Here is a 23,449-nt window from a genome sequence, read left to right on the forward strand (position 1 = left end):
CCTGTAATCTTCTTCCTGACCTCTCCGCCCCCACCCCACTCCGGCCTATCACCCTCACCTTGACCTCCTTCCACCTATTGCATTTACAATGCCCCTCCCCCAAGTCTCTCCTCCCTATCTTTTATCTTGGCCTGCTGGGCACACTTTCCTCATTCCTGAAGAAGGGCTTATGCCCGAAAAGTCGATTCTCCTGTTCCTTGGATGCTGCCTGACCTGCTGCGCTTTTCCAGCAACTCATTTTCAGCTCATATATAGTGTAACAGCACAAAATAGATTGTAGAGTATCAGTAAACTATGTATCATTTCTGAAAAAAATCTCCAAAAAGGACAATTTAAACAAACCAAAGCTTAAATTCTGATAAAACCGAGGGTGTGCTGACAAATAGCAACATTACTCCAAGTCAGCAAGATATGTGGATTTGAGGCAAACTTGGTAGGTAATATGATTCCATGCATCTACTGCTCATGCCCTTCCAGGGATGGAGGTTGTAAGTTTGGAAGGCACGATTGAGGGAGCTATGGTGAATTGCTACCTTGCATCACATTGTTGCCACTGTGTGCTGATGGTGAATGGAAATAGCACACAAGGTGGTGATTAGGGTGCTGATCAAACAGGCTTTGTTGTCGTGGATGGAGTTGAGCTCTTAAGTGATGTTGGAAGTGCACTTACCCAGGTTTGTGGCAAGTCTCCTATCACATTGCTGACTTGTGCCTTATAAATGGTGGATATGCTTGAAGAGTCAAAAGTGCAAATAGATGTACTTTTGCAAGTAAATCCATGAAAGGAAAGTTAAAATTAAACAAAACCCAGGTTATAGTTCAACAGGTTTAATTGGAAGCACACTCGCTTTCATGAAAGGAAAGGAATTGTGATGTAGCATCCTGAAGCATATATTATTTTACTATATATGTGAAGAAGCAACATGTTTGGAAACACATCTTGAAGGTACGTTTCCACCAAATATCTGCTAGGGTATATTAATTTATATCTCCATTATATCGAGATTGATTCTACAAATGTTTTTGACTATTTAGCATAGCTGAACAGTGCTACACTCAAGCACAATTTCATAGTATTAGAGTGGAAAGATCCCTTTTGTGGGGAATTCTGAGCAGCAATAATGTCTCCTTTAAGACCAGATAAATTGGATGAGGATATCCTATCTGGATGGTGTCATGCAATACTCCGTATTAGCTGTTGAGTCTAGTAAGTGTGTGAAGACAGTTAGTGTTTTCTGTTTTTGTGCTAGTTTACTTGTTTTCAGCTCTCACCACTGGCTAGCTGAAGAATGAGAGTTGGTCATTAGGGGGCAAACCATCATTTTATGAGCCAGGTGGCTGACACCACTGGTTAGCCAGAACGGGCTTTAGTAGTTAACCTTTTTTTAAATGGAAGAAATGACTTCAGGCACATCCTATTCAAAAATTATAGGACAAATTTCTAAATTAAAAATGTACTGATGAAACTCAATTAACCAGCAGAGTTTACAAAATGCAAAACATATTATTTGTGGCTGAAATACTGAAACTGAAATTAACCATAGAATCAATGTCTTTGCTCACCAATCTGAAGGAGCAACTTACCTTCTGCCACGCTCTTATTTCCCTATTACTTTGCACATTATTTATTTACAAATACCTATTCAATTCTCTCTTGAATGGTTCAACTGAGCCTACCTCCACCACGGACTTGAGCAGTGCCTTCCAGATCCTAACCATTCACTATTAAAGTCCTCGTGTTGTCATTGTTCCTTTTATCTTAAAACTGTGCCATTTTGTTCTGAGTTCTTCCACCAACGGAAACAGTTTTTTCTGTAACTACTCTGCCCAGATCGCGCTTAATTTAGAATATCACTATTAAAAATTGCCTCTCGTCACATTGATATTTTTGTCTTAAGGTTATATCAACACATGATTTAAACAACTAGTTATAACAATTTTGAGTGTTATTTCAAATAAATCTAAAGTAAACTATCCAAATAGATTCTATATTTATTTCCAAACACGCAGTAAAAAAAAGGTTTTGCCCCAGTATGGATGGTTTATGTTATGAAATATCTCACGCGATTGTGGGTACGTTTGCTGAGCTGTGAGGTTGATTTGCAGATGTTCCGTCCCCTGGCAAGGTGATATCTTCAGTGCTTTGGAGCATCCTGTGAAGCCCTGCTTTACTGTGTCTTCTGGAATTTATTTGGTTCCCTTTCTGCTGCTTCCGGTTGCCTGTTCTGGTTGGTTGTTGTTGTGGCTGGTATATTGGGTCTAGGTCAATGTGCTTGTTGATGGAGTCCATGGCTGAGTTACCATGCTTCTAGAAATTCTCTGGCTATCCTATATTTAGCTTTATCCTATGATTGTTGTGTTGTCCCATTCAAATTTGTGGTCCTTATCATCTGTGTGTATGGCTACTAGGGATAGCTGATCGTGGCGTTTAGTGGCTAGTTGGTGTTCGTGGATATGGATTGTGAGTTGACTGCCTGTTTGCCCTGTATAGTGTTTCATGCAGTCTTTGCATGGAATCCTGTAAATTACAGTGGTTAGCACTGCTGCCTCACAGCGCCAGAGACCCGGGTTCAATTCCCGCCTCAGGCGACTGACTGTGTGGAGTTTGCACGTTCTCCCCGTGTCTGTGTGGGTTTTCTCCGGGTGCTCCAGTTTCCTCCCACAGTCCAAAGATGTGCAGGTTAGGAGAATTGGCCATGCTAAATTGCCCGTAGTGTTAGGTCAGGGGTAAATGTAGGGGTATGGGTGGGTTACGCTTTGGCGGGTCGGTGTGGACTTGTTGGGCCGAAGGGCCTGTAATGTAATGTAATCTTGCAAACGGGTATAGGGTCTTTTGTCCTGCTGAGTTGTCTGAGCGTGGCTATCGATTTTTAGGCTGTCACAAAGTCTAGTGGTAGGAGAAGTCTGGCTGTCAGTTCTGAAACCTTTTTTTAACGTAAGGTAGCATGGCTAGTGAGTTAGGACATGTCCTCATTATGTTGTTAGGCTGTTAACCATCTGCAGATGAAGTTGTGGGGATATCCGTTCTTGGCGAATACTCTGTGGAGGTATTCTTCTTCCCTTTGTAAGTCGGGAGTGCTGCACTGTGTTGTAGCCCTTTTGAACAGGGTCCTAATGGAGCTTCTCTTTTGTGTATTTGGGTGGTTGCTGTTGTAATTCAGGACCAGGCCGGTGTGTTTGGCTTTCCTGTACACCTTTTGTGGTGCATTCACTGTTCTGTGTTCTTTCTACCATCACATCCGGTTGATGGTTGGTTTCCTCCTCTTTCGTAAATCTGATCCCTGTGAGAATGGTGTTGATAATCCGGTGTTTGTTCTCGATTTCTGTTCTCTTAATGATAACCAAAGTGGCGTTTATGTATCAAATCTAGAGTTTGGGTTGGATTTGTGCTCCGGGTGTTTGTTCCAATCTTTGCATCACTGCTTCTGCTATGAGCCCAGAGATGGGTGAGCCCACAGGTGTTCCATTGATCTGTTCATTTTTTTGGTTGTTGAATGTGAAGTGTGTCATCAAGCACAGGTCGATTTCGTTTGAGCATACAGTCCTTGTTCATAGCTCCCTGGTCATGCTGTCTGTTCTGCTTGTTCAGGAGGTTGGTTATTATCTCTCTGGCTAGAATTTTGTCATTGAAGTAAGCAATGCTGTTACATCAAATAAGGTAGAAAAACAGGAGGCTGGGCGAACACAGCAAGCTAGGCAGCATCAGGAGGTGGAGAGGTCAACGTTTCGGGTATAACCCTTCAGGACTGGAAGTGGGTGAGGGAGAGCAGGATGGGCATCGCTGGTGATAGGTAGAGGGTAGAACCTGGTTGGTTTATGGGAAGGATGAATCTGATAGGTGGCTGAGAGGAATAGAAATGAGAGGGAGGGGCTGGGAAGGGAAGTTATTTGAAATTAGAGAATTCAAAGTTGAATGTTCTGGGCTGTAGGCTGCCCATGTGGAAGATGAGGTGGTGTTCCTTCAATATGTGGTTTGGCTCTCCAGTCCATAGTAGCCATACATACAGATGACCAGGACCATAAATCCGATTGGACAACACAATGATCATAAGACAGCCAGAAAATTTCTAGAAGCATGGCACTCAGTCACAGACTCCTTCAACAAAAATGAACAACTGGAACTGGCATTCGGAAGCAGCAGAAACTGAATCAATCCAATTCCAGAAGAGACAGTACAGCAGGGCTTCTCAGGAGGCTTCAAAGCGCTGAAGATGTCATCTAGACAGGGGATGAAACATCTGCAAATCAATTTCCCAGCTCAGCAAACATACCCACAACCACAACAATCGGCACCCGATCTCCAAATCTTTACAAAAACCTTGAATCTGGCACACCATTGTCATTTTTTTAATGCTCTTTCCATCTGTCTCTGCAAGATCTTTCGAAAGACTCCATATTTTGGAAGATATTTGTCAATCTCCTATGGACTTCTCATAGGATCCATAACGAAAAATAAACCTTGGGATTTGAGGAATGGATTTCATTAGATTAGGACAAGCCCCTATTTCAAGAGTTGATCAGTTTTTCATCTTTGAATTTATACTGTTTCACACGAGTAAATAACATATATGCTAGTAATGAAGACTGAACTGTACAAGCTCATTTATCTTGTTTTCTATCTTGTGTGCATTTAAGTCCAACACCCTCAGTTTTGCATCGGCTGCATCCTTTCTCATAGTTATCCCCGTATTTGAAGTGAGATTCTTGGCCTTTTCCATACTCTTCTGGAACTTCAATAACCTCTCCTGAGCAGCCCTAACCCAACTAGTTTAATGTCCTTGTGACTATTATTTTGTCTTTTCACTAGGTTCCTGGTCCCAGATTAGTTTAAGTGAAGATGATCCCAGTGCCTTTCTGTCCAAATAGTGATGCCATTGCCTCATGAAATGAGACCTCTCTTTTTCTTTTTCAACTCCTTTTGTCACATGTTTACTTTCCTAATATTCCTATTTCTTTGTCAATTTGCAAGTGGCTCAGGTAATAATCCAGGGATTATAACGCTAGAGGTCCTCATCTTTAATTTTGTCCCTAATTCTGATATTCCCCAAACAAGATCTCTTGCCTATGTTGTTGGCAACACTCCGTATCCTTTCAAGGTAGTTTGAGATGTTCCATATCTTTGCAGGCAGGCAGTGTGCTATGCGAGACTCTTGATCCTGCTTATAAGGGATGCTATTGGTACTCTATAGAATCTCCTTCCACTTTTCATTTTTCTCCTCCTGCTAAAGTAGATTCCTGCACCATGATGCAGTGGTCAATTTGCCTATCCTCCTCACAGACTTTTTCCTCATTTGACCCATGGAGCAAGTACTTCATACTTCCTAGCAAGGTCAAGAACTGAGCTTCAATGCTATAATATATTTGGATTTCTACAATACATTCAAAATGGTATTGCATAAAAAGTTATTACACAAGACAGCATTTCATTGTTTTGAGGGTAATGTATTAGCATGTATTAAAGACAGAATCTGTTCCAGGTTAGAAATATACATACTAGTGGAATGCCAGAAGGATCATTCATTGGGCTTCACTTATTTATGATCCATTTTAATGACTTGGAGAAGAAGGCAGAGCATAATATATTCAAAGTTGCTGATGCAAAAATAAGTGGAAAAGCATGTTGTATTTAGGATATGAGAAATCTAAAAACCTAAAGAACTGCTGGATGCTGTAAATCAAACAAGGGTGGCATGGTGGCTCAGTGGTTAGCACTGCTGCCTCACAGCACCAGAGTCCCAGGTTCGATTCTGTGTGGAGTTTGCACATTGAGTCTACATGGGTTTCCTCTGGGTGCTCTGGTTTCCTCCCACAGTCCAAAGATGTGTGGGTCAGGTGAATTGGCCATGCTAAATTGTCCATCGTGTTAGGTGCATTAGTCAGAGGGAAATGGGTCCGGATGGGTTGCTCTTCAGAGGGTCGGTGTGGACTGGTTGGGCCAAAGGGCCTGTTTCCACACTGTAGGGAATCTAATGTAATCTAATAACAGAAATTGCTAGAAAAGCTCAGCAGGTCTAGCAGCATTTGTGGAGAGAAATCAGTTTGTTTCTGGTCCGGTGACCCTTCCTCAGATGCACAGGATGTTGGTGAATCTGGATTGCTATCTATGGTTACTTTTAAGAAAGAGTGCACTGGCATTGGAGACAGTTCAAAAGAGATTCATAATGCTAATTCCTGGGATGAAGAGGTTGACCTATCAAAACAGATTATGCCTTTTTAATTATTATTTTAGAAGAATGAGATATGATCTTCTTGAAATGTACAAGATTCTGAGGCTTGACAAGGAGATGTTGATGTTTTCATTAATGGGGGAATCTTGAACTAGGGGACATAATTACAGAATAAGACACTTAAACCTGAGATACAAAGGAGTTTCTGCTCCCCAAGGACATTTGTGGAATTCTCTATATCAGAGTTGTGGAGGATAAATTGCTGAAATATTTGCAACAAGTTTGAGGAGCTAGCATAAAAGACTGATCTGGGGCAGATCAGTCACGATTTTAGCATTAAGGCAGGCTTGAGGGGCTGAATGACCTTCCACTCTGTTTTTTGCTTTTCTTAGTAATCCATTTTAGAAAACGGGGAACATGCTGTAAACTTAACAGAACGTGAATGATTCCAGTCCAGATGTCACTTACACGACTGAAAATGATATTAGGCAAAAGTGAGGACTGCAGATGCTGGAGGTTAGAGACGAGGGCGTGGTGCTGGAAAGGCACACCAAGTCAGGCAGCATCCCAGCAGCAGGAAAATCGACGTTTCGAGCAAAAGCCCTTCATCAGGAATGATATTGTTTGAATGAAAAGGGAACTCCTCAGGAAGGCAAGTCTAGGCATAAGGGATTACACAACAGTTGGAAGTATCCTTGCTTTTGCTGCTTGTCTCGCCTCTTAAATATTGACGTGGCTGAGCTAAATTCCTGTGTGGGTTATTAAGATCTGACGAGTTAGCTGGTTACTATGGTAAAACCCTGTCACATGACGAGGTTTCTGCTGAACGTCGCCAGATTTTTCTCTCGTACGTTTGACGTCATTCGTGAGGTCAAGCAGAGCCCTGTTGTGAAGAAACGGGCTCAGAGCCTACTCTACAATACGCAGTCAGAAATTTGTAGTCTGGGATGGTTCCAATGCCTGGTCCCACACAACAAGCAATTTCCCCAAATGGTGAGAATAATAACGACATCGTTCAGGACAATGGCACCATTATTCCCTTTCGGAAGCACACAGTGAGAGGAGAACGTTCTTACAGGTAATCAGTTTTTGGTTTAGATATGGCTGGACACTGCAACAGAATGAGGAAATGCAATAGGTTACATAATAAAGCTGCATATGCTTGGATATGATTAATAGTTTTTTATTTGTATGTCTTATTGTCTTTTGAAATGAAATGTGGCATATTATTGTATGGAGTCTTTTGCACATCAATAGCGCTGAGTGGCCCGCTTTTTTTTTAATGAATGCTCTTGTGCTTTTTCTCCTTCCTTCCTTCCTTTCTCCCTCCCCGGGTTCTGCTAGTTCCTTTCTACGCCGTTATTTCGGATAAGATAATTATTCTTGTCAGATAGGACTACGCCATTCTAGTTACTGAATGCGAGACATAATTTTCTGAAATTAAAATTGGTTAATAAACGGAAGAATAGGATATTCCCCAATGAATTTTAAATATAGCTTCCTTAAAATTGAGCAGTTAGTGGTTTTATTAAGCAAACTAGATTGATGGAGCTTATAAAATTCAAGGATCTGATTGGCGGAATGCCTGACTGTCGAGGTCACCATGTCATGCATTCAGTGAGATTTCCTCTTGTAGCTGGTTTGTACAAAGAAACTGGACCTTTGCAACCATTCAGATAATCTGGGGAAACGAGCAGTAGATATAAAATATAATCTGAATTTTGCCTGGGGAGAAATATTAAGCCCAATCTTTTATTTTAAAAAAATGCTATGAAATAGGGCAACCAGAGCTGGTAAGATTTCTTTATAAAATGGGAAATTCCTGTGGGTGGAGATCACTTGTTTTAATAAGCCAAATTCTGGTCTTTTATATTTTTCCCATTAAGCTTTTGGAAACTGTCTATTGCTAGAAAAAAAATTCTAGGCTTTTGTGTACAAGTATTGCATATTCTGAAATATGTTACCTGTTGGTTGTCTGGGATTTTTCCGAGGATTATAGACCAGCGAGCCTTGCATCTGTTGTAGGAAAAAATTATAAGATATGATTTATGATCTAGCAGGCAGCAATTTGATTGGAAATAGTCAACATGGATTCATCAAGGGCGAGTCGTGCCTCACAAACCTCATTGAGTTTTTTTGAGAAGGTGACCAAGCATGTGGTTGAGGGTAGGGCAGTTGACTTGGTGTACGCGGACTTCAGCAAAGCCTTTGATCAGGTTCCACATGGTAGGCTCCTGGAGAAAATGCGGAAGCATAGGATTGAAGGTGATTTAGCAGTTTGGATTAGAAACTGGCTTTCTGTAGGAAGGCAATGAATGGTGGTTGATGGAAAATATTCAGCCTGGAGTCCGGTTACTAGTCGTGCCACAAGGATCTGTTTTGGGACCATTGCTGTTTGTCATTTTTATAAACGATTTGGACATAGGCATAAGTGGATGGACAGTGTGGAAGAATGTTATTGATTGCAGGGAGAATTGGATACACTGCAGAACTGGGCTGAAAGTGGCAAATGGAGTTCAGTGCTGATAAATGTGAGGTGATTCACTTTGGGGAAGAAAAACAGGAAGGCAGAATACTGGGTCAATGGAAACATTCTTAGTGTAGATGCGCAGAGGGAACTTGGTGTCCATGTACATAGATCCCTGAAAGTTGCCACACAGATTGATAATGCTGTTAAGAAGGCATACAGCGTGTGAGGTTTTATTAGTAGAGAGATTGCATTCTGGAGCCATGATGTCATGTGGCAAGTGTACAAAATGCTAGTGTGGCCTCACTTGGGGTATTGTGTGTAGTTCTGGGCTCCCGTTACAGGAAGGATGTGGAAGCATTGGACAAGTTGCAGAGGAGATTTACCAGGATGTTGCCTGGTCTGAAGTGAAGTCTTCTGAGGAAAGGCTGAGAGACTTGGGTCTGTTTTCATTGGAGAGAAGAAGGCTAAGAGGGGATTTAATAGAGACATAGAAAATGATCAGAGGATTAGATAGGGTGGACAGTGAGAGTCTTTTTTCCTAGCATGCTAACATCTGCTTGTACGAGGGGGCAAACCTGCAAATTGAGGGGTGATAGATTTAAGACCGATGTTAGAGGCAGGTTTTTCACTCAGTGGTAAGGGCATGAAATGCCCTGCCTGCCAATGTAGGGGCATTTAAACAGTCTTTGGATGTAGGTTTGCTCGCTGAGCTGAAAGGTTCATTTCCAGACGTTTCATTACCTTACTAGGTAACATCTTCAGTGGACTTTATGCAAAGCAATGCTGAAACTTCCTGCTTTCTATTTATATGTTTGGGTTTCTTTGGGTTGGTGATGTTATTTCCTGTGGTGAAGTCACTTCCTATTCCTTTTCTCAAAACTCGCTAAGTCCTTGGATAAGCATATGGATGGTGATGGGATAGTGTAGGGTGATGGGCTTAGATTAGTTCACAGGTCAGCGCAACATAAAGGGCCTACTCTGCGCTGTATTGTTCTATGTCTGCCTTTCATCGTAAACACATTGTCAGACATTTGACTTCTGAATAGAAAACTTTCTGGCTGTGTATTCGGCCTGAGATCTAATGTTTTGCATGTACTGCTGACTTGAAAGACCTGAATTTTTATTTGATGCATTTAGAGTTCTAAGAGTCAGATGTACAGCTAGGAGATAGATCCTTTGGTCCAAACTGTTCATGCTGACCAGATATCCTGAATTAATCTAGTCCCATTTGTCAGCACTTGGTCCATATCCCTCAAAACTCTTCCTATTCATATACTCATCCAGATGCCTTTTAAATGTTGCAATTTTACCTGCCTCCACCACTTCCTCTGGCAGCTTAGTCCATATACGCACCATCCTCTGCATGAAAATGTTGCCTCTTATGGCCCTTGTAAATCTCTCTCCCTCTCCCCCTCCTCACTGTAAACCTATTCCCTCTGGTTCAGGACTCTTCTCCCTGCCTTCCCCCCCCCCCCCTCCCCCGATATCTATCTTTAATCTTTGGAAAATGCTTTGAATTGTACTAGAGCTTAAAAAATTGTAACTATTTGTAATTATCAGAATATAATGCCTCAATGAAATTGTTTGCTTATCTATTTATAAAAATGGTAGAGGGTATTTGAATGACGACTGTTCTGTTATGCAAATTTTTTAACCAAATAACCTGCATTCAAATATTTCCTTTACTGAATATTCCCAACGAATTGCGCAACCAGTGTGTTTACAGATGAATTGTGTTAGATGTTAATTTTTATATTAAAAAAAGCAATGGATTATGAAATTATACCAAATGTTTTTATAGAAAGCTGTTCTTTCCAAAGTTGCAAAGTTGACACTGCTGGTTAATTATATCGTACATTCAGCCCAAATCATATCTTATTCCATTGAATATAATGGAAATCACTGGAAGTTGTAGTTTTATACATGTTGCTGCATAGGAGTATTACCTGTTTGAGAAGGTAGTTTTTACAGTGCATCTTGAGTATTCTTCTTGTGTTGTATTTTGATTTATGCTTCCACCAAAAACAAATATTCATCCAAAATATTCCAAGTTATATTTGATAACTATAATAAAAGGCCATTCTTGGAAGGTAAATCTTTTCTCAAAACAAGTGGATCAGATTTGAAAATAATTGTTAATATTTTCTGAGAAACAACAGTGGTTTCTAAATAATAGTCATTGGTGTATAGGTGACCACCAATTTGAAAGAGATCGCATTAAACAACATGAAATGCAGCTTCCTTACAGCTGCTGTATATGGAGTGTAAACAGTCTGGCTTGACACAATTAATCGCTCCTGAAGGCAATGAATTTTGCTGTGCTTTGTTTACTGAAAATTGTTCAGTCCCTTTAATGGAGTGATCTACCTTCATGTGCATGTTTGGTTGGAAGTGTCCATTCATCTTGCAAAGGAGGAAAAAATCACAACTGACCCAGGCACTGTTTTTGATATCCACAATAGAACATTTATAACAAAATCATTAGATATAAATAGGGAACTTAAAGCTTTGATTCTCTTCTGACAGTTTCTGAAGATAATTATATAATATTCCTTTACAAACTAAAGGAGGTCATCAACATTGGGCAGACTATATTTGACTAGATTCTGCAAATATGGTTCTGTTGTTCAGATCTACTATAGTCAGAGATTTTTACATTGAAAGAGGCTGTTCAGCCCATCACGTCTGTGCCAATAATCAAACATCCATCAATCTGATCCTTTTTTTAACATTTGGCCTGCATCTTTATATGCTATGGCTTTTCAAGCGTTATCTAAAGAATTCTTAAGTTCTTAAGGTTTCTTCTTCTTCTATTTAGAACAGGGAGTTCCAGATACAGTCAACCCTCTGAATAGATTGGAAAAATAAATCCTCCAGTCTCCCTTGATCTCCTGCTCTTTTACCTTAAAACTCTGTCCCCATTATTGACCTGGTAAAAACAATGACTACAGATGCTGGAAATCAGATTCTGGAGTAGAGTGGTACTGGAAAAGCACAGCAATTACCCGTCTCTTTAGGGAGTGTTTCTCTCCATAAATCCCATCTGTGTCTCTTGGAACTTTATACACCTCAATCAGATCTCTCTCATTTTCCTCTGCCATAAGGAAAATATTCCCAGACTATGTAGTCTCTCTGTAGCTCAATCTCTCTACTCCAGGCGACATGCTGGTGAATCTCTCATGCACCCTCTCGTGCTGTCCTAGATTTCCTATTGTCTGGTGATCAAACTTGCACACAGTTCTCCAGCTGTGGCCTGACTAATATGGTATAGGGATGGAAATGTGTTGCTGGAAAAGCGCAGCAGGTCAGGCAGCATCTAGGGAACAGGAGAATCGACGTTTCGGGCATTAGCCCTTCTTCAGGGATACGGCATAGGCAAAAATGTGAAATTTTGAGGTTCCAATTGAATGAGGCAAAATTTTATTAAGTCGAAGAGCAGGTCTGAGGGACTAAATGATCACCTCTTCCTAACTCCTATGTTTATATCTGTTCCACGTGAGTCTGGCTTCAATTGGCCATGAATGGAATTGTAATGGGAGCTTGCATTACCACTTTGATTTGTTAAAAATGAGCACATATATCAAGGGTGGTATAGCTGAGTATTTAACCACCTATTCAGCTAAGTTGAACTTACAGGTCTGGGCTGTCATTTATGTTTCACATAAGCCTTCTGTCATTGCATTTCTTTTTGTCATCTCTTTGTGTTTATTCAGTGTTGAGAGTGGGAATCATCCTTGTAAATACTTCTCATTCCTTCTATGGTATCTTCGTACCATTTTAAGTCGTGCGATCAACTCAACTATGCTCAGTTCTTTAAGTGCTTTCTGTTTAATTCTTCCTGCCAAAATGGACAATTTCTTATTTTCTCCATTGCATCCCATTTGTCAACCTTTGTCAACTGGTATAATCTAATCTCTGTTCTTTTATAGTTGTCTTATGTCCTGTTCCTAACTTAGTTGGTGTTATCAGAGTTGAAAATGTGTTGCTGGAAAAGCGCAGCAGGTCAGGCAGCATCCAAGGAACAGGAGAATCGACGTTTCGGGCATAAGCCCTTCTTCAGGAATCCTGTCATTCCTGAAGAAGGGCATATGCCCGAAACGTCGATTCTCCTGTTCCTTGGATGCTGCCTGACCTGCTGCGCTTTTCCAGCAACACATTTTCAGCTCTGATCTCCAGTATCTGCAGTCCTCACTTTCTCCTCCTACTTGGTGTTATCAGTAAATTTGACAAATCTCTTCAAGCCATTGAGACAAATTATGAAAAGTTAGAGCCCTAGTACTGGTCCTGTAGCATGGCAGTTTTTACATCTGGATAACAAGAAAAATAATTTAGTTGTTCAAACCAAAGTTTTATGTCAATCTGGCATAACTTGCTGTTTTTAAAAATATTTGTATTTCTGGTGGATTGCTTGCTTTTCTTTTCTTGTGATTCTTTCTAACCTGCATTTAATTTGTTCCCCACATCCTGTTGTAACTCTTTTATTTAAATCCAGATAATCCAACCAGAATGTTGCCTCAATTCGTCATAACAAAATGTACGATGTCTGTAGTTAAATTTGTTTGATAATTTCCTTCCTATTTGACAAATGTAGCAGTATCCCTTTTCTGTTTGCTATCCTCTTCCAATTTTTGAAATTGTGCTTCAGGTTTTTTTTTCAAAGAACATTGTGACAACCCATGTTTCCAGCAGCAGTTTTCTCTTGCGTAGTGCTATTTCTTCTGATCTTCATCTGAGTCCACAATGTGTTTCCCTATTAAGAACTTTTAAAATGTTCGTACTTATCTCTTGCATCATCCAGATCCATTCTTTGTCACTTAAATTAATTCAAGAAGGTTTATTAAGCAGCCACAACCACCAGTTTTCAAAACTGGGTGCATAATTTATTCTATTATTTCCAGTTCTTTATGCTTTTCTGATGCATCTTTTGAGTAAAGATTCAGTAGTCTTTCCTATCAATGAGATGGAGCTAAGTTATTCGTAATAATTTAAGTCCAATTGATCTTGTTGAATCTTCCTCTTTTAAAAATTAGCTGTACACCGGACAGGAACGTAGATGACTGACCTCCATCATTTACAATCATCTTCATTTGTGCTAGGTGTAACTCCAGTCAACCGTTTTTGTTTCCCCCTCCTTGATTTCCATTGACCCCAATTTTGCAGGAGCTCCTGCTGGTGGGACATATCCAGAGACAGTGATGGAGTTGTCTGGGACATTCTGTAAATTGTAATTCCATAAGTGACTATATCAGACTTAACTAGTCAGTGAGACAGCTGTACTAATATTCATGCAAACAATGTTACAGGTTGGGAATTCTTTTCCTGACAATCTCAGGACCAACCGGTTTTCAGATTTAAAAAAAAAGTTATTGGTTTTTGAGTCAGCTATCATCAGTATGGATCCTTTGGGGTAGTGAGGGTGGGGAAGTACTTCACATAACCTGAATGGACCTTAAAATAAAAAAGCTGTTTTCCAAAGGGCCTGAAAACCTGCTCCGGTTTGCCCATTGGGGTAAAAAAGAATTTTGCTTTTTCGTCTGTTTGAATCTGTTCGGGCAAAGCCAAGCTTTTTTCCAAAGGGACAGAACCCAGCATGTCTACGGATCTGTTTGTGAAAAGACTTCCCAGTTTGTAGTTGCCATAGTCCTATCAGACCATGGGGTTGCTTTCTCCTTGAGAAAAACATATGGCTGGTGATAGTTTAGCCTGAGGATCACAATACCTCAGGTGAGAGGAGAGGTTGAGAAGGACTGCCCTTCATAGGTTCAGTTCCTGCACAGGCTGAAACTACTATGTTGTCATCCCCTACAAACTAGCCATCTACACAACTGAACTACCCACCCTCAAGGACTGCAGGGTCAACAGGGCTGAATTTACATTTTTAAAAAAAAATCATTTAATGGGATGTGGGCATTGCTGGCAGACCAGCATTTGTTGCCATTGCAGTTGGTGGTTAACTGCGTCCTTGAACTGCTGCTGTCCATCTGCTGTGGTTGACCCACAATGACATTAGGGACGGAATTCCAGGATTTTGACCGTGACAGTGAAGAAATGGCGATCTATTTCCAAGTCAGGATGGTGATTGGCTTGGAGAGGAACTTGAAGATAATGGTGTTTCCATATATCTGCTGCCCTTGTCCTTCTAGATGGGAGTGATCGTGGGTTTGGAAGGTGCTGCCTGAAGATCTTTGGTGAATTTCTACATTGCATCTTGTAGATAGGAGGGAGTAGATGCTTGTGGATGTAGGTCCAATCAACGGGCTACTTTTTATCCTGGATGATGTCAAGCTGCTTGTATTGTTGGAGCTGCACACGTCTGGGCAAATGGGGAGTATTCCATCACACCCCTAGCTTTGGGGAGTCAGGTGGTGTGTTACTCACAGTATTTCTAGCCTGCTCTTATAACCGCTGTGTATGTGATGACTTTCTGGTTAATGATAACCTCCAGGATGTTGGCGGTGGGGTTTGTGATTGTAATACCATTGAATGTCAAGGGGTGGTGGTTTGATTGTGTCTCTTATTGGTGATGACCATAGCCTGTCATCTATGTGGTACACATGTTATTGCTACTTGTCAACCCATGCCTGGATATAGTCCAGATCTTGTTGCATTTGGACATGGACTGCTTCAGTATCTGAGTATGTGAGAACATTGTGCAGTCATCAGTGAACGTCCCCACCTTATGATGGAGGGAAAGTCATTGAAGCAGCTGAAGACGATTGGACCTATGACACAACCTGATCAACACTTGCACAGATGTCCTGGAGCTGAGAGGACTGACCTCCAACAAGCACAGCCATCTTCCTATGTATCAAATATGACTCCTGTCATTGGAGAGTTTGCCCCCAATACCCATTTATTCCAGTTTTGCTCAGGCTCTTTGCCACACTCTGTCAAATGCAGCTTTGATGTCGAGGGCTGTCACACTCGCCTCAACTCTGGAATTTAGCTCTTTTGTCCATATTTAGACCAAAGTTGTAATGAGGTCAGGAGCTGAGTGGCCCTGGCAGAACCCAAACTGGGCATCACTAGGCAGGTTATTGCTGAGCAGGTGCTGCTTGATAGCATTGTTGATGACACCTTCCATCACCTTACTGATGGTGGAGAGTAGACTGAGTAGTAATTGGCCACATTATCTAATGGTTATGTGAGCATTGTCATAAAAGTCCATGTGGTTCTCTAATACCCTTTAGGGATGGGAATCTGCATGTATATGATTCTAGATCTACAGCAATGTGGCTGACTCTAAAATGCCCTGTGAAATGCCTTTGGTAGTACTAACCTGATACAAAGTCTGATGAAAGAGAAGAAACTGGATGGACCATTTGACCTTGAGAGAAATGATTCTGGTACAGGCAGCCCTGTCAACTCAATGAAGTCTAATATCTTGTGCTAAGATTGGGAGAACTGTCCCACAGACTAGTCAAACAACAACAGCCTGATGTAATCATTCTTAAAAATCTTTGAGATAATGTTCTAGGCGCCACTAGCAAGGCTTGCAGCACAGTAATGTCAGTTGGAAGGAAATTACCCTGGGCATTTTCAACATTGACTATGGACCACATGATGTCTTATGGCATGAGCTGAAAGGAGGATCCGTAGATCTGCTGGTCACCACCAATCTCCTGCTCCTGTTGCTAAAATAATACTCCTCCATGTTGAACATCATTTGGAGGTGACAAAGGCACAGAATATACTCCAAGCTGGGGCCCTCGATGTCAATCCTCAAGAGTGGCTTGGTAGCAAATTACTGACCTCATTGGTTAGTTCTAAGGAGTCTAGCTGCTGTACTGTACCAACAGTAGTGGGGAGCTAACTAATAAGGGGGAAATTCATATGTGATCTTGCCAGTGTACCTATCACCAAATGCATCTGTCCAGGTAGTCAGGAGGAGTGACTACCAGCACAGTTACTGTGGAGTTGAAGGCCTGTTTTCATATTTGAGAGTGCCCTAATCGTGTTGTCGGGCACTGCCAATGTGTGGAAATTACAAGCTTGTATACTCCTTTCACAAGATTTGCTCTTGAAATTAATTTGTATAATGATATTATCTTACTATCAGGTTGGTACAGGCTGTCTTCTACTTGAGCTCTGAACATTTTCCATGGTCAACTTTTATAATGATCCCTATCTGGGATTTGAGCCCAGAACTTCTGGCTGAGAGATTGGACCTTGTGATCCTGTTGGGTTGAGTTAAATTGTGCTGTCATTTAAAATGTCAGTTTTCTCAGTATAGGAATAAGGAGTGTGAAATCAAATCAGTGTTTCACACCTGGCTTTAGCCTGCTATCTGTTAAAAATAACATCAGGGAGGAGTGAGGACTGCAGATACTGGAGGTCAGAGTCGAGAGTGTGGTGCTGGAAAAGCACAGCAGGTCAGGCAGCATCAGAAGAGCAGGAGAATCGACGTTTCGGGCATAAGCCATTTATCAAGAATCATCAAAAATAACATCAGGCTGTCTTGTGGCATAGTGGGAGTGTTCCAATCTTGGATCAGGAGGTCCAGATTCAAGTCTCCCCTTCTCCCGAGGTGTGTAATAAGACCTCTGACCCAGTTGATTAGAAAATAGTTACAATAGTGAAGCAAAAGATAGAAATAACATTTAAGAGGGCCCACTTGTGGTGCAGTGGTAGTATCCCTACCATTTGAATCAGGAGGTCTGAGGTCAAGTCCCACTTGCTCCAGAGGTCTGTAATAGCATCTCTGAACAGTTGATTAATTAGAAATAATATTATGTAGACATCAAGTTAGTTCACGATCTGTTGTGCTTTGGCTCTGACGATTCTCAATGGCTTGCACATATTGAGCCACTTGACAAATACATGGAGGTTGTCAGTATCCTTGATACCTTATTAGAGCCAGAGGCAGAACTTTCAGTGAAAGAGTGGCAAAGTCAAAGAGCAAAATAAAGTAGATTCAGGTATTATTTATTATCCAACTAGCAGCAGCGTCATTTGGTAGAAAAGTGACACTTCCTTCAAGTGAGTGTCAGTTAGGAACATTTAGGAGATGGTGATCATATTGTAAAGTTCAGGATGATGGAGAATGATATACAATCATCCAGAGTGAGAAAATCAGTTGGAGAGTGAATTTTATTGGGGCAAGAACCAAGCTGGGTAGAAATGCCTGGAACTAGAGGCTGATCGGTAAAACAATAACTGAACAATGGGCTATCTTCAAATAGTCAATGATTCAGGTATGGTTGAGGTATGTTCTCTCAAATGGAGAAAGTAGACCAAACAAAGAGAGTCACAGGATGACAAAAGAGGTTAAATTAAGGTAAGCGGGAGAAAAGTGTGTTTACGATGTCAGGTAGAAAATATTTCTTTTGATTCTTAATTTTATTGAACTTAAAAAGGAAGGTGAAAAAATAAAAAAGAGAAGCAAGTAGGAGTTAAGAGACTGGCAGCTGCCATAGAGAAATGTCAGAAAATTTGCTGTGGCCCTGTAAAAGGTGGCAAAAGGAGGAGTAGAGCCAATTAGGGACTGGAAACGGGATTTACACAGGATTGGGAATGGCTGAGGTGTTAAATGAATACTTGACATTTGTCCATGCTAAAGGGAGAGGTGCTACCCAATCCATGATGACTGAGGAAGGTAACTTGGTAGGAAGAAGGGTTCAAAATTTATAGGACAGAAGTGTTGGATAGACAGATGGTACTTAAAGTTGATAAGGCATTGAGGCCAATGGTTAGCAAGATTCAGTTGGTGGAGTAGGTAAATAGGTGGAAGATGAATTTCCATGCATGAGGTGATGTATTTTGTAGGAAAATAATAGATGATACAATTTGAAGAGTAGTTCAGGAGCAGAGGGACCTAGATGTATTTGTGTGCAGGCCATTTGAAAATGGTAGGACAGATAGACAAAACAGTAAGTAAAGCATGTTCCATTGCCCTTAATTATAGGGGAATAGAGTGCAAGAGCAAGGAGGTGACATAGCGTCGTAGAGATGTAGAGCATGGAAACAGACCCTTCGGGCCAACCTGTCCATGCCCACCAGATATCTCAACCCAATCTAGTCTCACCTACCAGCACCCGACCCATATTCCTCCAAACCCTTCCTATTCATATACCCATACAAATGCCTCTTAAATGTAATTATACCAGCCTCCACAACTTCCTCTGGCAGCTCATTCCATACACCTACCACCCTCTGCATGAAAAAGTTGCCCCTTAGGTCTCTCTTTATATCTGTCCCCTCTCACCCTAAACCTATGCCCTCTAGTTCTGGACTCCCTGACCCCAGGGAAAATACGTTGTCTATTTATCCTATCCATGCCCCTCATAATTTTGTAAACCTCTATAAGGTCACCCCTCAGCCTGCGACGCTCCAGGGAAAACAGCCCCAGCCTGTTCAGCCCCTCCTTATAGCTCAAATCCTCCAACCCTGGCAACATCCTTGTAAATCTTTTCTGAACCCTTTCAAGTTTCACAAAGTCTTTCCGATAGGAAGGAGACCAGAATTGCACGAGATCTTTGTATATGATACCCTGTTAGACTTCATTTAGAGTATTGTATTCCATCTGGGTTCCACTTTATAGGAAGGATGTGAATGTGTTGCGTATGCTGAAGCAGTTTACCACAATGGTTCCATAGATGAGGAACTTCAGTTATGAGGATAGATTGAAGGAATTGGGACTTCTCCCATGGGAGAGAAGGCTAAGAGGATATCTGGCAGAGATTTTTGAAATCATGAGTGGACTATTTGGAGAGAAACTATTCCTAATTGTAAAAGGAACACGAGGGCATAGATATAAAATGAGCTGAGAAAGAAGCAAGGATGAAGTGAGGAAAAACATTTTCATTCAACAAGTAATTGGGATTTGGAATGCATTGCCTGGAAGTATAGTACAGACCGGTTCAGTTGAAACATTTGAAAGGGCATGGATGTTTAATTTGGATAAAAATGTGCCAAGGGTATGGGAAAAAGTAAGAGTTTGTAACTAAGTAATGGGCTGGTGCAGACATGATGGGCCATATGACTATCTACTGTACTATAGTACTTCTGATTCTGTGAAGTGGCTTGGTTATGTCCATAGTGTTTCATTTATCTTTCTTAGCTTTTTCTTTGAAAACCTAGCAATGAATGACTTCATGGCTGTTATTCGTGTAGAGTTACTACAAAGCTCAATTGTAGTTTTATTTAAGTTGGATGTAAAAAGAAGTAATCTCTGAATTACACCCAGCCCCAGTGATTGTGGAAATAGGATAAAGCAGGTGAATGTATTACTGGGCTGATGGTGCAGAAAGAAAGTGTTTTAAATTCCTGGACGATTCCTAGAATATTACAGCCCCTTCGGCTCTTGATGTTGTGCCGACCTTTTATCCTACTCTAAGATCAAACTAACCTACGTACCCTCATTTTACTATCATCCATGTGTCTATCTAAGAGTCGCTTAAGTGTCCTTAATATATCTGACTCTACTACCACTGCTGGCAGTGCATTCCACTCACGCATCACTGTGTGAAGAACCTATCTCTGACATCACTCCTAAACCTTCCTCCAATCACCTTGAAGTTAAGCCATCTTGTCATAGCCATTTCATGGGAAGCAGTCTTTGGCTATCCACTCTATCTATGCTTCTCAACATCTTGTACTTGTCTATCAAGTCACCTCTCATCCTCCTTCGCTCCACTGAGAAAAGACCGAGGTTCTTCAACATTTCTTCATAAGCTATGCCCTCCAGTCCAGGCAGCATCCTGGTAAATCTCCTCTGCACCCTCGAAAGCTTCCACATACTTCCTGTACTGAGGCGACCAGAACTGAACGCAGTATTCCAAGTGTGGTCTAACCAAGGCAACATAACCTTGCGGATCTTAAACGCAATCCCCTTGCTAATGAAATCCAAATCACCGTATGCCGCCTTAATAACTTTCTCAACTTGGGTGGCAACTTTGTGGGATCAGTGGACGTGGACCCCAGTATCCCTCTCTTCTTCCACACTACCAAGAATCCTACCTTTAACCCTATAATCTGCATTCAAATCTGACCTTCCAGAATGATTGACTTCATACTTTTCCATATTGAACTCCATTTGCCACTTAGCAGCCCAGTTTTACATCCTGTCAATGTCCTGTTGCAAACAACAACAGCCGTCCATACTATACACAACTCCACCAACCATTGTTATCGGTAAACTTACTAATGCACTCTTCTACTTCCTCATTCAAGTCATTTATAAAAATCTCAAAGAGCAGAGGTCCCAGAACAATCTCTGCAGAACACCACTGGTCATCGAGCTCCAGGCTGAATACTTTACAACAACTACCACCCTCTGCCTTTTATGGGCCAGCCAATTTTATATCCAGACAGCCAAATTTCTTTGTATCCCATATCTCCTTAGTTTCTGAATGAGCCTACCATGGAGAACTTTATCAAATGCCTTGTGCAAATCCATATACACCACATGGTGGGCGGCACGGTGGCACAGTGGTTAGCACTGCTGCTTCGCAGCGCCAGAGACCCGGGTTCAATTCCCGCCTCTGGCGACAGACTGTGTGGAGTTTGCATGTTCTTCCCGTGTCTGTGTGGGTTTCCTCCGGGTGCTCCGGTTTCCTCCCACAGTCCAAAGATGTGCAGGTCAGGTGAATTGGCCATGCTAAATTGCCCGTAACGTTAGTTAAGGGGTAAATGTAGGGGTATGGGTGGGTTGCGCTTCGGCTGGGCGGTGTGGACTTGTTGGGCTGAAGGGCCTGTTTCCACACTGTAAGTAATCTAATCTAATGAAACATCGACTGCTCTACCTTCATCCTTGTGCTTGGTTACATCCTCAAAGAATTCATTAAGGCTTGTGAGGCATGACCTGCCTCTCTCAAAGCATTGCTGTCTATCCGTAATCAAACTATGCTTTTTCAAATAATTATAAATCCTGTCCATCAGAATCCGCTCCAATAATTTGCCCACCACCAACATAAGACTAACTGGTCTGTAATTTCCAGGGTTATCCCTATTCCCTTTCTTGAATAAGGGAATAACCTGTACCATTCTCCAATTATTTGGCACTACACCAGTGGACAGTGAGGATGCAAAGATCATCACCAAAGGTGCAGCAATCTCTTCCCTCCCTCTCTGTAGTAACCTTGGGTATATCCAATCTGTCCTAGGGGACTTATCTATCCTCATGTTTTTCAAAATTTCCAACACAGTCTTCCTTAACATCAAAGTTGAAAATGTGTTGCTAGAACAGCGCAGCAGGTCAGGCAGCATCCAGGGAACAGGAGAATCGACGTTTCGGGCATAAGCCCTTCTTCAGGAATGAGCAAAGTGTGTCCAGCAGGCTAAGATAAAAGGTAGGGAGGAGGGACTTGGGGGAGAGGCGTTGGAAATGCGATAGGTGGAAAGAGGTCAAGGTGAGGGTGATAGGTCAGACTGGGGTGGGGGCGGAGAGGTCAGGAAGAAGATTGCAGGTTAGGAAAGCGGTGCTGAGTTCGATGGATTTGACTGAGACAAGGTGGGAGGAGGGGAAATGAGGAAACTGGTGAAATCTGAGTTCATCCCCTGTGGTTGGAGGGTTCCTAGGCGGAAGATGAGGCGCTCCTCCTCCAACTGTCATGTTGTTGTGGTCTGGCGATTGGAGGAGTCCAAAGACCTGCATATCCTTGGTGGAGTGGGAGGGGGAGTTCCTTAACATCAACCTGTTTGAGCATATCAGCCTGTTTCATGCTGTCCTCATAAACGACAAGGTCCCTCTCACTAATGAATACTGAAGCAAAATATTCATTTAAGGACCTCCCCTACCACCTCCAATCCAGGCACAAGTTCTCTCCACTATCCTTGATTAGCCTTACCCTCTCAGGCCATCTTCTTGTTCCTCACCTAAGTATAGATCACCTTGGGTTTTCCATAATCCTATCCGCCAAACTTTTCCATGCCCCCTTATCGCTCTCCTAAGTGCATTCTTCAGTTCCTTCCTGGCTATCTTGTAACCCTCTAAAGCCCAGTCTGATCCTTGCTTCCTCAACCTTAAGTAAGCTTCCTCCTTCCTCTTGACTAAATGTTCCACATTTCTCTCACCCTGCCATTCCTTCCTTGCCTCAGTGGGACAAACTTATCCAGCACTATCAGCAAGTGCTTCCTAAACACATTTCCCAGTGAATATCTGTTCTCAATTTGTGCTCCACAGTTCCTAACTAAAAGCATTGTCATTAACCCATTCTCAATTAAATACTTTCCCAAACCGTCTGCTCCTATCCCTTGAGTAAAGTAAAGGTCAGGGAGCTGTGATCACTATTACCAAAACGCGCTCACACCGAGAGATCTGACACCTGGCTTGGTTCATTGCCAAGCACCAAATCCAATATGGCCTCCCCTCTATTTGGCCTATCTACATATTGAATCAGGAATCCTTCTTGGACACACCTGACAAAATCTGCTCCATCCAAATAATATTTGTGCTAAGGAGGTTCCAATCAGTATTCGGGAAGTTAAAGTCACCCATGATGGCAATCATGTTACTTCTGCACCTTTTCAAAATCTGCCTCCCAATCTGCTGCTCCATGTCTCTGTTGCTATTGGGGTGGATGTCTGTAGAAAACTCCCAATAAGTTGACTGCTCCTTTCCTGTTTCTGACTTCATCCATAATGACTCAGTTGACAAACCCTCCTCTAAGAGCTCCCTTTCTGCAGCTGTGATACTATGCCTGATTAGCAATGCCACTCCCCCACCTCTTTTACTTCCCTCCCTATTCCTGATGAAACATTAAAACCCCAGAACATCTACCAACCAGTCCTGTTTCAGTGATTCCAAGTCTCCGTAATGGCCACAACATTGTAGCTCCTCGTACTGATCCATGCTCTTAGCTTAAATTATATT

The 23,449-nt window shown here is 41.7% G+C and overlaps 1 protein-coding gene across 2 annotated transcripts in view; it reads left to right on the forward strand.

Annotated features, from left to right (window-relative positions):
* mapre2 (microtubule-associated protein, RP/EB family, member 2) overlaps positions 1 to 23,449 on the forward strand; it is a 154,098-nt gene that overhangs the window by 76,546 nt on the left and 54,103 nt on the right. The window contains exon 1 of one of the 2 annotated variants that reach the window (XM_043688283.1): positions 7,020 to 7,245. The exons of the other annotated variant lie outside the window; for it this stretch is intronic. Coding sequence (XP_043544218.1) covers positions 7,115 to 7,245 — 131 coding nt within the window. The 5' untranslated portion in view covers positions 7,020 to 7,114. Of the gene's footprint in view, positions 1 to 7,019; positions 7,246 to 23,449 lie in introns of those variants that run through there. 2 annotated transcript variants of the gene reach the window in all.

This window comes from Chiloscyllium plagiosum, chromosome 4, assembly GCF_004010195.1.
Source record: "Chiloscyllium plagiosum isolate BGI_BamShark_2017 chromosome 4, ASM401019v2, whole genome shotgun sequence".
Classification (NCBI taxonomy): domain Eukaryota; kingdom Metazoa; phylum Chordata; class Chondrichthyes; order Orectolobiformes; family Hemiscylliidae; genus Chiloscyllium; species Chiloscyllium plagiosum.